The 14,215-nt window shown below is 37.9% G+C and overlaps 1 protein-coding gene and 1 pseudogene across 1 annotated transcript; one reads left to right on the top strand and one right to left on the bottom strand.

Moving 5' to 3' along the window:
- Positions 1–1,202: 1,202 nt before the first annotated feature.
- LOC141714061 (RNA-dependent RNA polymerase 6-like) lies at positions 1,203–8,106 on the top strand (annotated as a pseudogene).
- A 4,166-nt stretch (positions 8,107–12,272) lies between these two features.
- Positions 12,273–12,761, bottom strand: LOC141714059 (uncharacterized). The gene has a single exon (XM_074517603.1). The coding sequence runs from the start codon at positions 12,759–12,761 to the stop codon at positions 12,273–12,275; it is 489 nt and encodes a 162-aa protein (XP_074373704.1).
- Between the last annotated feature and the right edge of the window lie 1,454 nt (positions 12,762–14,215).

The raw sequence follows: 14,215 nt of genomic DNA, 5'->3' as shown, positions 1-14,215 counted from the left end.
CGGTTTTCACCTATAACCGAACCCGGAAAATCGATTTCGGTTTTGATTTTTAATTTTGCGGTTTCGGTTTTGAATCGAATTTTTACGGTTCGGATATTAACGATTTTTAGCGGTTTCAGTTTCAAATTCGGATTTTTTCGATTTTCTGCTCAACCCTACATATTTATGTCTGTATACATTATTATCACTTTTCATCATTACTAGTTTGAAATAATATAGTAAAATAATGGTGACTAATGACCGCTAGCAAACGGCTCGAATCTCACTATCCTTTGTTTTACGGGGAGAAGCGACCCTTCCCACTATCTTGTGATAGACAAATAAAAGCAATATTTATGTATGTCAATACACAAATTCTAAAGAAACTATCATAGTCAGTCAATGAAGCTGGTAGCTATCTATATTAATAGGGAGATAGTTGAAAGGCAAGGCAGCCATGCGGTATTACATCAGAGTAAAATATTACCCTGTAAAAGAAAAAAATTACCATACAGTAAAAAAATACCGTGCTGTAAAGAGAAAAGATAGTGGTGAGATTCATTGTTCTTCACTCCTCGCTGCCTCAAGAAGGTAATCGATGAATATTTTGTCATGGGTGATGTTTAAAAATACTCATTTTTGGAGTGTAATGGCTGAAAATACCTATTTTCAAAACACATGGCAGAAAATACCATTTTGGATACGCATTTTGTAATTGGGCAAGTGTAATACGCATTTGAGAATTGGGTATCTAAGAAAATTACTAAAGATACGCATTTGTAGTTTGGGTATTACCATTGAGATACGCATTTGCCAAATGCGTATCTTAAAAAAAAATAAAAAAAAATTGGATACCCATTTGATAAATGTGTATCTAGTACAAAACACGATACCCAAATGACAAATGCGTATTTAAAACGGTATTTTCAGCCATCCACTTCCAGAATGGGTATTTTCAACTATTTGCACTAAAAAATTGTTATTTTTAACCTTCTTTCTTTTGTCATTGATTCTTTCCCCCGACACTATTTCAAGTCCTTGCTCCTTGCAACGTTATCAGTGGGATACTGTTGATAAGTAATCTATTTTTTATGCTACTGATAGTCTGCATTGTATTACATAATTCTAAATTATACATAGTTAGCGTATAATCCTTTCTTGTCAGGTCAAATTAAAGATTGGATTTCAGAGGATCATTGTTTGTAGTTGCAGGGGTTAAAAGAATGGGGTCTGAAGAAAATGAAAGTGATTCAGCATATACTCAAATTAATGTTGGTGGATTTGATGGATCTGTAACTTCAAAGACCCTTGTAACTTACTTCGAAGAAAAAAACTTGGGGCTTGTTTGGAGATGTAGGTTGAAGACCTTTGCAACACCTTTTGATGCGTTCCCAGATTTTTCAATTGACACTACAACACTTAAAAGATTGATTTTATATGAGAATGTAATCCCACATGCATATGTGCATTTTATGTCTCCAGGTTCAGTAAAATCAGTTATTGGGTGTGGAGTGCTTATACTTGGAAACAATTCTTTAAAGATTATTTTCGGGTCTGAAAGTCTATAGGCACCCTTTAAGCTTCGAGATGTCCATATCGAGATTGGGGGCTTGGTCAGACAAGATGAGTTTTTTGTAGGTTGGAGAAGCCCACCTAGTGGTGTAGAATTTCTTGTGCATCTCTTCGATGAAACTTGCAAGTTCATTTTTAACATGGATACTGCTTTTTCTTTCTCGGATATACGAAAACATGTTATAATAGAGTGTAATTATAAGGTTGAGTTCTTGGTTAGAGACATTCAATTGATAAAAACATATAATGATACATCACACATAATTATACTGCTACATTTGGAGATCTCTCCGAAGCTATACTATAGAACTACAGATGATGATATCGAAGAATTAGCTCCATTTGATATTTTGGACGATTATGATCCTTGGATTCGGACCACAAATTTTTCCATGTCCCGTGCCATCGGGAAGTGTGATATATATGGAATACTGATCCAACCACACCATGGAAGCAAGTTGCGGAAGGCTATGCAATACCTGAAAGAGCGAAGGGTTCCTATATAAGATTTGCATACACATCTGACTGTACAAGATGAACCTGATTTTGGAATGCCAATGCCTGATCCATTTTTGTATACAAATCAAGGAAGGTATCAACTTTAAAATCTTGTTTTTTTAAATGTTGTATTGCACAAAGGCATATTTATCCCATTGTCGTAGCATTTATTTGATCTATTGAAATCCCAGAAGGAGGAAGTAAAATATAGCCGCCCTAAAACATATATATCCCACCAAATGTCCTAATTTTAATGCATGTGAAAGGATGAAAACTGTGCATGATTGGTTGCTGAGAAATCCAAAGCTTTTAAGAACCCGAGATCTAGATGATATTATTGATGGTGGAAGGTTAATCATCACCCCGGCAAGAGCTTACTGTCTTCCACCAGAAGTTGAACTTTCAAATAGGGTTCTTAGGAACTATAAAATGGTTGCTGATCGATTTTTACAGGTTACCTTCATGGATGATGGCATGTAGATGCTAAATATGAATGTTGTTACCTACTCTCCTGCTCCTATCATTAGAGACAACACCTCAAATATGAATTCTCAAAAAACCTCAGTGTTTAAAAGGTTGAAGGCTATAGTAAATGATGGATTCCATTTATGTGGTCAGTATTACTTTTTTTGGCCTTTTCAGCTAATCAATTAAGGGATCGATCTGGCTTGGTTTTTTGCTGGGGACCAGAAGACTCATATGCGTGAAGTTTTGAGTTGGATGGGCCGCTGCACCAACAAGAAAATTGCAAAGTGTTCTGCTAGAATGGGTATGTGCTTCACTTCCACGTATGCAACTGTTGATGTTCCTACTGATAATGTTGATTTTGAGCTTGCAGATATTAAAAGGAATGGATCCGATTTTTCTGATGGAATTGGCATGATATCATATGATCTTGCAATGAAAGTTGCATAGAGACTAAAGTTGAATGTAAGCTCTCTATATGGGTATCAGATTCAGTATAGTGGCTGCAAGGGTGATGTTGCATGTTGGCCAGCGAGTAAAAGTGGGATCTGCTTTCTTTGAGGCCAAGCATGAAAAAGTTTGAGTCCAGCCACACTATTCTTGAAATCTGTTCCTGGACTCGTTTTCAGCCTGGGTTCTTAAATAGGCAGATTATAAGCTTACTTTCAACTTTGAACGTCAGTGACAGTGCATTTTGGAATATGCAGGAGTCCCTGATTTCCAAGCTAAATAAGATGCTTGGAAATTTAGACATGGCTTTTGATGTTGTTACTACCTCTTGTGCTGTAGAAGGAAATACAACTGCTATTATGTTAGGTGCTAATTTCAAGCCTCTTGATGAACCACATTTAAGAGGCATGCTAACAAGCATAAGAGCGGCACTGTTTGGGGATATCAGAGAAAAGGCTACGATCTATGTTTCTTCAGGAAGGTGGTTAATGGGATGTTTGGATGAGCTGACAATACTTGAAAAGGGCAGTGCTTTGTTTAAGTGTCAAATCATTCACTTGAAAACTGCTTTGCGAAGCCTGGTTCAGAGTTTTGGAGACAAAAAAAGATTTACAAGTTATTAAGGGCTCAGTGGTGGCAGGGACAAACCCTTGTCTACACCCTGGAGATGTGCGCATTCTAAAGGCAGTAGATGTTCCCAACTTGCATCATCTTTATGATTGCGTATATATCCTCAAAAAGAAGACCGACCTCATACAAATGAAACATCTGGAAGTGAACTTGATGGCGATCTCTACTTTGTCACATGGGATTAGAATCTTATTTAGCCTTGCAAAAAGAGTTGGCCAGCTATGGTTTACTCCACTCCAGAAGTCAAAGAGTTGTCGCACAAAGTTAAGCGTAAGGTAATTATTTGAATATGTTAATAATTTGTTCTTTTATTAATTTTGGGAGATTCTTGGAAACTGTTGCACATCATTGCGAATTTATCAATTATTGATTTAGGTATATATGAAATCCCATGTTAGTTTTTATCTGAACTTTTTAATTGTTTTGAAATATCCATCGACAAAATAAAATTATTAATCACGGATGAATAAAATATTGAGTTTAATCTATTACATGTAGAATTCTATATGATATTACATATGCTGCTAAGATATTGGTTTGAATTGCTTCCAACCTGTTTTATCTATAATATATGCCAAGGACATTTATGTATCCTATATTTTTTTAAAATAATAGCCGATCATTGGTCACAAAGTTGTTATTGACATCATATTGCTTAGAGACTCACATAAGAAGATAATGTATCTCTTTATATTTAATTATCTTACACTTTAAATTTTGAAACTATAGGACTTGTCAGATTTCTTTGCTAGAAACATGGTCAATAAAAGACTAGGTACCATCTGCAATGCCCATGCCGTTCATTCTGATAGCAGCGATTATGGAGCACATGATGGAAATGTGTTGAAAACGTGTATGGGCTCGATCAAATAATTTTAATAATATTAAGACACAAACACGATATTTTATAACCGGATAACACACACTAATATTAATATCAGAAACGAGAGTTACAACTCCTATAACTTTTTACAACTTCAAGGTATAGCTGCTGAAATTATCATTTGGTGTTCTTTTTTATACTACCAATGACCAGACCTATTTATAAGCTTTAAACTAGCTGACATCATTCCTTACATATGTTATATTTATTAGCCCACAATGTGAGACTTTGGATTATCAAGCCGGCTTTGTAATTTTCTGGTGATCCTCCTGGTCTTCTGATCAGCCTACCATCTTTTATGGTATTGACTTGAGTATATTCAACTGTGCATAATTGATTTTGTGTATACCTTCTATGCACATGCACCATCCTTGTGTAAATATTCTTTCTTCAATATGGATTTCATCTGCGTCTTTATGGATAACTTATATATTCATTGGTGTTTTATCCATTTTCCATATAGTTGTTGTGTACACCTTAATAAGTGTTTGACTTATCATCTTGCATGCATGTAGATAACTTAATATATTATACCCTACCATATTTCCTGGGTTTATTGGAGCATGTTGCTCTTATTTTCTTTTCTCTATATTACTACATCTATAACCCATCTGTTATTACTAATGTAAATTTCAACGAGTTTGAAATTTTAACACTCCCCCTCAAACTCGAATTTATATTTCGAGTTTATCTTTCATTTTTATACCCCACTTTAACAGTTTCATAAATATATCATCTAAGATATCTTTACACTTGTAGTGCACTCGTTCCTCAATTTTATGACGCACATGTACTAGACTTTTTTTGCTTTCTCCTCTTGCATTTAAACATAACACCAATTATTCAAAAGTTGTTTGTGCCACACTTGTTGCTTCACAGATTTTATCACAATTCCCCATTTTTCTTGGCGCTTCCCCTGAAATATTAAAATTACTTCAGTTATGATTATTATTAACTGATGCTTTATTTTGCAATACTTTTTTCCAAATGAATCGTATCATCATCATGATGTTCTTTGTTCCTTTTCACCGTTTTCAAATGGAAAACATGCTCTCTGGTATTTTATGAACTCTTCTTTTTGATATTTTCTAACTCGCCACGAAGAACTTGCAGTGGCGCGACACCTTTTTACTATGTCCACACATTTGAACAATTTCTGCAAAATCTCCCATGCATCTTTTTCCTTCTTTACATGTGAATTATTATCAAAGGTGGATTCATCGATACCTCGATAAATCATGAAAAATATCTTGTTATTTTTACTCCGACACTCTTTTAACATCGTCTTCTCTGCACTTGAAAGGGATGCTTCAGCGGATGATGTGGACTCGTCATACTCGCTTTCGATAATATCCTAAATTTCGTATGAATTGATAGTGCCTTCATTTGGATACTCCAGTCCTCGTAATTTGTGTTCGTCAACTTCAGAATTTGGGGTTGCAGCAGATTCGCCATTTTTCACGAACGGAACCTTAACTCGAATACCACTTGTTGGAAACATGTATGGGCTCGATCAAATAATTTTAATAATATTAAGACACAAACACGATATTTTATAACTGGATAACACACACTAATATTAATATTAGAAACGAGAGTTACAACTTCTATAACATTTTACAACTTCAAGCTATAGCTTGATTTTCTTTGATACAAAGACATATGTTCTCCACTATGTAAGCTTCTGCTCTTTTTTCTCTGCTGAGACTATCACTTCAGTGTTCTTTTTTATACTACCAATGACCATACCTATTTATAAGCTTTAAACTAGCTGACATCATTCCTTACATATGTTATATTTATTAGTCCACCAGGTGAGACTTTGGATTATCAAACCGGCTTTGCAATTTTCTGGTGATCCTCCTGGTCTTCTAGTCAGCCTACCATCTTTCACTAGATTGACATAGTATATTCAACTGTGCATAATTGATTTTGTGTATACCTTGTATGCACTTGCACCATCCCTGTGTAAACATATTTTCCTCAATATGGACTTCACCTACGTCTTTCTGGATAGCTTATATATTCATAGGTGTTTTATCCATTTCCATATAGTTGTTGTGTACACCTTAATAAGTGTTTGACTTATCACCTTGCATGCATGTAGATAACTTAATATATTATAACCTACCATATTTCTTGGGTTTACTAGAGCCTATTGCGCTTATTTTCTTTCCAATATATTACTACATCTATAACCCAACTGTTATTACTAATGCAAATTCCAACAATTTTGAAATTCTAATAAAATGCCTTGTTTTGGCATATCTTGCTGCCAAAGCTGTTGATTTCCCAAAATCGGAAAAATCATAAACATGGCATCTCATCTAAAACCGAAATCATACCCTATTTTTATGGGAAAAGAGGATTTTTAATCATACAAATCTACTAAAATATTGGGAAGACTTTATCGCAATATCAAATATGATTATGATATTCGCCTGATAGGTTCCATGTAAATTAGTATTCTTCCTAGAGAAATTCTCTATAACACGGATCTGGAGACACCACGATTAGCAACTTTTATAAATGATGCATGGGGAATTAAGTGCTCTTATGATGAACAGCTAAAAAACCTTCTTGGACAGTATAAAGTGAACAAAAAAGATAAGGTTGTAACAGGACACATTTGGTCCATGCCTAAAATTAGTAGGAAGAAGCAAGGTGAACTAAAGAAGAGACTTAAAAATGCTTACGACGCTTTAAAAATTGAGTTCAGGGGGATCTTTCAACATATGGATGCTGATTTTGATGACCTTTTCAATGATGAAAAGAATACAACATATGAACGAAAAGTATCAGCCTGGTACCAAGTAACTTACCATCACAAATGGGTGAAGATGTCACTGGACCTGCAAGATCCCGATGCTAATGATAAGGAGACTGTAATGTTAAGCTTCCCTTGGATAGTAGTTGGTCATCTTCCATGGATTAAAATAAGATGTGGGGGAATGAGAGATGCAAGTACTCAAACCAACAAGCTAATCAATTCTCTAGCAATGTACCTTTCAGGTAAGATATAGGTAGAACTCCAAAATTTCTTCTCCGATTTGTGGAGCCCTGGCGATACTTTTCAAGGCCACTTCTAAAGGTTGATTGTCATGATCTAAAATTATTATGTTTTAACTATTATTTGTTTTTTCCTACAAGTTCTACTAAACTACTTTGTATTTATAATTATATGTCCATTTTACTTTAATTACATCGCGTTCGTTGATTGTGCTTTCATCATTTATAGTTATAAAGAAGAATGCGTGTTAAAATTTGGTCAAACTAGTTGTCAAGGGCCTACTTTTTTCTCCAAAGTCGCCTATGCGGCCTGATCTCGGTCGCTCAGTCGCACACAAATTCCAGTCGCTCAGTCGCGGCCCCAACAACACCAGTCGCCCCAACAGCCCCAGACGCCCAGTAAGGACAAACGCCCCAAGAACAGCATCCAACACCCTTCATTTACACTTATGCTAATCTGATTATAGCCACTAATATATATAAGCACACAGCATAATTTACAGGTGACACACTCCCAACCTTTTCATTACCATCACAACCCAAAAGGTTACAAGAGAATATAAGCCAAGACTATAATGTTTGCCTATCTTTCACTATACAATTTTCTATGTGCAGAATAATGAATACAAGAATATATTACATCAGATATATGCCTATCTATATCTTCCCACGTTTGTCTCCCTTGCTGAGCAGTTACATAAGTAGTTACTCTCATCCAAGTAATTTCCAGCAGTTACAGCGACACCTGGCAGCCAACCATTCGCTTGATCAATCTGTTGAGCAGTTGCTAGCAATCTCTAGATACCCATCAATATATGTATACATATATATATGTAGCCCAACTATTACCCATGTTTTTGTTGTCTCACAGCCATGCCACTTGTAGCCCAGAATTTAAATCCCCCACATGAGCCTAATAATTAACCCAGCCTTTGGAACCAATAATATAATGCATCTTGGCTGCCCAGCCAGCCACATATTCAACCCAAAACAATCTGATTATTTTCAAGCCAACTAGCACTAGCAACCAAGTATAAATCAGCCCATCATCGATTCAATCAAGCTCCATGTAATCACCCACTTTGGCGCCTAGTGCCTGGCCTTGGCGACGTTAGGATGAGTCACCGCCAAGCAAAATCCAACTTCAGTCTTAAGTGCTTACAAACCCTCCCCCGCTTGAAGAGGCCAATGTCCTCATTGGAGGGTTTTCCAGGTACTCCCTAATATGATCTTCAAATTGCCACAAAGTCACATCTCTCTCCCACGTAACATCCACTTCTGATTCACCTTTCCACTTCACCAAGTAATCAGTCTTTCTATTTTGCTTACTCATCTCCATAGTTCGATAATCAAGAATTTTATCAACCATCTTGTCAAACTGTTTCCAAATGGTAGGAGGCACCCACTTCAATTGCTGCCTTTGACCCAATAAACTTTCATGAAAAGGCTTTAGAAAACTCACATGGAATGTTGGATGAATCTTCATCCTAGCTGGTACATTTAATCTATAGGCAACAACACCAACTTTCTTGATAACTTCAAATGGCCCATCATATTTCTGAACCAACCCACGATGAACTGACTTTGAACTAATCTTCTTCCAAATCTGTGGTGTCAATTTCAGTAACACCTTGTCCCCAACCTAAAATTCCAAAGGCCTGAGCTTCTTATCGGCATACTTCCTCATCCTATGTTGTGCTTTACTAAGACTGACATGAACATCTTCAAATATTTCTTGTCTCCCAACAACATATCTATAAGCAGCAAGACAATTTCCACCCGTTCTCTGAATCGATACCTCATTTGGAGTTCTAAACTACACTCCCAAAACCATCTCAAAAGGACTCTTGCCTATTGATGACGAACGCTGCAAGTTATAGCAGAACTGTGCAGTGTCCATCAAATCCAACCAATTTTTCTGACTCGCAGTGATAAAGTGCCTCAAGTATTCCTCTAGCAAAACATTCAACCTTTCTGTTTGGTCATCCGTTTGAGGATGATTTGCTATAGAAAATTTCAGTTCAGACCCCAGCAACCCAAACAAAACTGTCCAGAATCTCCCAGTGAATCTTGTATCTCTATCACTAACCACATCTTCAGGCAACCCAAAATACTTTACCTTATTCTTGAAAAACAGCCCAGCGGCTACATCAACCGGACAAGCATGCTGTGCAGGGACAAACACAGCATACTTAGAGAATCTATCCATAATCACAAGTATAGATCGCATCCCATCAATACTAGGAAACCCTGAAATAAAATCCAATGATATAGACTGCCATGGCCTGCTAGGGATTGGAAGAGGCTACAACAAACCCGCTTCCTTCATATTTTCTGTTTTGTCAAGTTGACAAACCAAATATGATTCACATACGCTTCTGTGTCTTCTAACATCTTGGGCCAAATATATGTTTAACATAACAAAGCATACATCCTTTCAACTAGAGTCGCGCAACTCCCTCAAAACCTGTAGTCTCAAACTCCCACCATAAGGAACATAGAACATGTTGCCTTTGGCATGCAACAACCCATCTTCAATCCAATACTTACGGATAATGCCTTTACGCACTTCCTTCATAAGTCGCTTATATGCCTCATCGCTTCCCGAGAGAACCCTGATTTGTCCCACAAAATCTGAGTTTATGACTGTTAAAGCATTGACAAATTCATTAATATCCACCTTTCTACTCAAAGCATCAACCACATGGTTCCGGGCTCCCGGCTTATGCACCCAAGTGAAATCAAATTCTGCCAAGTATTCCTGCCAGCGAGCTTGCTTTGGAGTCAATTTCTTCTAAGTTTTGAAGTAAGTATTAGCCACATTATCTGTACACACCACAAACTTTGTACCCATCAAGTAATGTCTCCACACTTCTAATCAATGAATCACAGCAGTCATTTCTTTCTCATGAGTAGTATACCTCTACTCAGCATCTTTCAACTTTCTACTTTCATATGCAACCGGATGACCCTCTTGAAACAACACACCACCAATAGCTTTATCAGAAGCATCAGTGTGCATCTCAAATGGCTTCTCAAAATCAGGAAGTCTAAGTACCGACTCAGTCGCCACAATCTGCTTCAACTTTTTAAAGGCTTTTATGCAGCTCCCGGGCCACTCTCATTTATTATCTTTCTTCAACAAATCAGTGAGGCTTTGCATGATTTTTGAATACCCCAAAATGAACTTCCTGTAGTAGTTCGCCAACCCAAGGAAGGACCTAAGTTCAGTAACTTTAGTAGGGGCAGGCCAATTAACACTGGCCTTAACTTTTCTCAAATCCATCTTTACAAGTCCTTGACTAATCATATGCCCAAGGAACATAGTTTCTGTACTGCACAATTCACACTTCTCCTTCTTCACATAGAGACTATATTCACATAGTTTCAAGAATACACATTTCAAATATTCTAGGTGCTCATCTAGACTTTCACTATATATGACAATATCATCAAGATATACTACCACAAATTTGTCTAAATAGTCATATAGCACATCATTCATAAGATTGTAAAATGTGGCAGGAGCATTTGTTAAATCGAAAGGCATTACTAGAAATTCAAAAGACCCATACCTAGTAACGCATGCTGTTTTGGACTCATCTCATGCTGCAATCCGAACTTGCCAATAGCCTGACCTTAGATCCAACTTTGTGAAGTACTTTTCACGTGAAAGTCTTTCAAAGAGCTCAACTATATTTGGAACATGATACTTATTCTTGATCGTCACTTTATTCAGCGCCCGGTAATCCACACACATTCTCAAAGACCCATCTGCCTTCTTCTGAAATAAAACCAGAGCACCATAAGGAGCCTTGGAGGGACGCAGCAACCCTGATTCCAGCAAACTATTCAACTGCTTCCTTAGTTCTCCAAGTTCTAATGGACCCATTTTGTAAGGGGCTTGTGCAGGAGGCCAAGCACCAGGCTCCAATTCAATTTTGTGATCAATGGCACGTCCAGGCGGCAAGGATTTAGGCAACTCAGGGGGCATAACATCATCAAATTCCCTTACTATTTCAGCAACAAAATCTGGAACTTCCACCATTTGATCCGGATTCACTTCAACCAAGGCTGCAAGATATGTTACTTCACCACGTCTCAATCCGGCTTCAACCTGCAAGGCTGATAATAACCCATTTTCTGCATTTCCCTTATCCCACTTCTCTAGAATACCCTTCACAAAATAAGGTTGTTTCTCATCGCCTATGAATATTCCCCCATAACGAGGCATCACAGAAACATTCTCTGCCAATAGAAAATCTATTTCTAATATGATATCAAAATCATCAAGGGGCATCGCCAACAGCTTGCACTTTCCTTCCCATGGTCCAATCTTTACACTCATACAAGCCACACCTCCAACCTGTTGAGCATTCGCATTTACAGCTAAAAATTGGCTTGTACTAGGCTGCAACTCAAGACCCAACAATTTAACATTTTTCTCAGCCACAAAGCTATTAGTAGCACCTGTGTCTATCATGGCCATCACACTCTGACCATTAATGATAACGTTCACATACAACAGCCTATGAGTCTTCACCATTTCCTCAGTTCATAGGGCATTCACCTTCCTGATTGGATTAACACGCCTAGGCGCTTCATGTTGCACCTCACTCTCTTCGGTTTCGATTATGGCATTCAGCTTCTCTTTTCTAGGACATTCCTTCATCATATGAGGACCCCTATAAATATAGCAGCCCTTGCTCTTTGCCTTGGACTGCCTATCATTCTTGGGTTTGGCTTGGGCGTCACCATCTTTCTTTTTGAACTTCTTCTTGTCTTTCTACCCTTTTCCTTTTCCAGCGACACCCTTATTTTTCCTAGCATCACCAATAGAATTCCCTACTTTATAATCAACCAGCCCATTAGTGACAACAATTGCATTATTCAGATATTTAACATTCTGCTTTCTTAATTCTGATTGTTCCCATGGCTTCAGTCCCGACACAAAGTTGAACAACTTGTCCTCATCAGACATATTCTTAATATCCAACAGTAGTGAACTGAACTCCTTCACGTAATCGTGAATAATACCTATTTGCCTTAGATTTTTCATGCTTTCTCTAGCCAACCATGCAACATTATTGGGCAAGAATTGATCCTTCAACTCTTTCTTCAGCATTTCCCAACTATCAATTCTGGGCCTCGCCGAATCCTCATCATCATTCATCCGTGTACGCCACCATAATTTCACATCCCCAATCAAGTACATACTTGTAACCGTTACCTTCTCATTTTCTCCAAAATGGGCAGCCTTAAAATACTGTTCCATATCCCACAAGAAGTTTTCAAGTTTCTTAGCATTCCGACTACCACCAAACGCCTTTGGTTATGGAACTTTAAACTTAGAGTGGTCATCACTTGAACCACTCGAGGTGCCGCCAGCCACAGCCCTCTTCAAGATAGTGATCTCATCACTCATCTTCTGCATTTGATCTCTAGTCAATTCAGTAAACGCAACGGTTATTGCGAACAAGTCTGCAAACTTGCCATCACAAACTCTATTGAGAGTCTTAACCATCGCCTTCACTTCGCCAAGACCTTCATAAAGGTTATGGACATGATTCGCCAATGATATATCATCTGTTTATAGAGGAACTCCAACAAATTCTTCCATCCTTGTCAATCGTTCACCCGTAGAGTTTCCAACCATGATTAAAACCACGAATTCACCAACACAGCTCTGATACCAGTTGTCACAGGCCTATTTTTTATCCAAAGTCGCTTGTGCAGCCTGATCTCGGTCGCTCAGTCGCCCACAAATTCCAGTCGCTCAGTCGCGGCCCCGACAGCTCCAGTCGCCCCAGCAGCCCCAACAGCCCCAGACGCCCAGTAAGGACAAGCGCCCCAAGAACAGCAGCCAACACCCTTCGTTTACACTTATGCTAATCTGATTATAGCCACTATGAAATATAAGCACACAGCAGAATTTACAAGAGATACACTCTCAACCTTTTCATTGCCATCACAACCCAAAAGGATACAAAAGAATATTAGTCAAGACTACAATGTTTGCCTATCTTTCTCATACAATTTTCTATGTGCAGAATAATGAATACAAGATACAGATTACATCAGATATATGCATATCTATATCTTCCCACATTTTTCTCCCTTGTTGAGCAGTTACTCTCAGCCAAGTAATTTCCAACAGTTACAACAACACCTGGCAGCCAACCATTCGCTTGTGCAATCTGTTGAGCAGTTGCTAGCAATCTCTAGACACCCATCAATATATGTATACACATATATATGCATCTCAACTATTACCCACATTTTTGTTGTCTTACAGCCATGCCACTTGTAGCCCATAATTTATTTCCCCCACATGAGCCCAATAATTAACCCAGCCTTTGGGCCCAATAATATAATGCATTTTGGATGCCCATCCAGTCACATATTCAGCCCAACATAATCTGATTATTGTCAAGCCAACTAGCACCAACAACCAAGTATAAATCAGCCCACCATCGAGTCAATCAAGCTCTATGTAGTCGCCCACTTTGGCGCCTAGCGCCTACCCTTGGCGACGTTGGGATGAGTCACCGCCAAGCCAAATCCGACTTCAGTCTTAAGTGCTTACACTAATACACATCGGACATGGCAAGAAAAGTTTAAAGTTTGGTTCTCATACCCTTCACCCAATCTTCAAAGGGAGCTGAAATGGGCACATCCATAATTTATAGGTGCACGCACACCTTTGTCAATCTTTTGCAATAAAATCAA

Source organism: Apium graveolens, chromosome 3, assembly GCF_009905375.1.
Source record: "Apium graveolens cultivar Ventura chromosome 3, ASM990537v1, whole genome shotgun sequence".
Taxonomy (NCBI): Eukaryota; Viridiplantae; Streptophyta; class Magnoliopsida; order Apiales; family Apiaceae; genus Apium; species Apium graveolens.
This window is presented reverse-complemented; position numbering and strand designations above follow the sequence as displayed.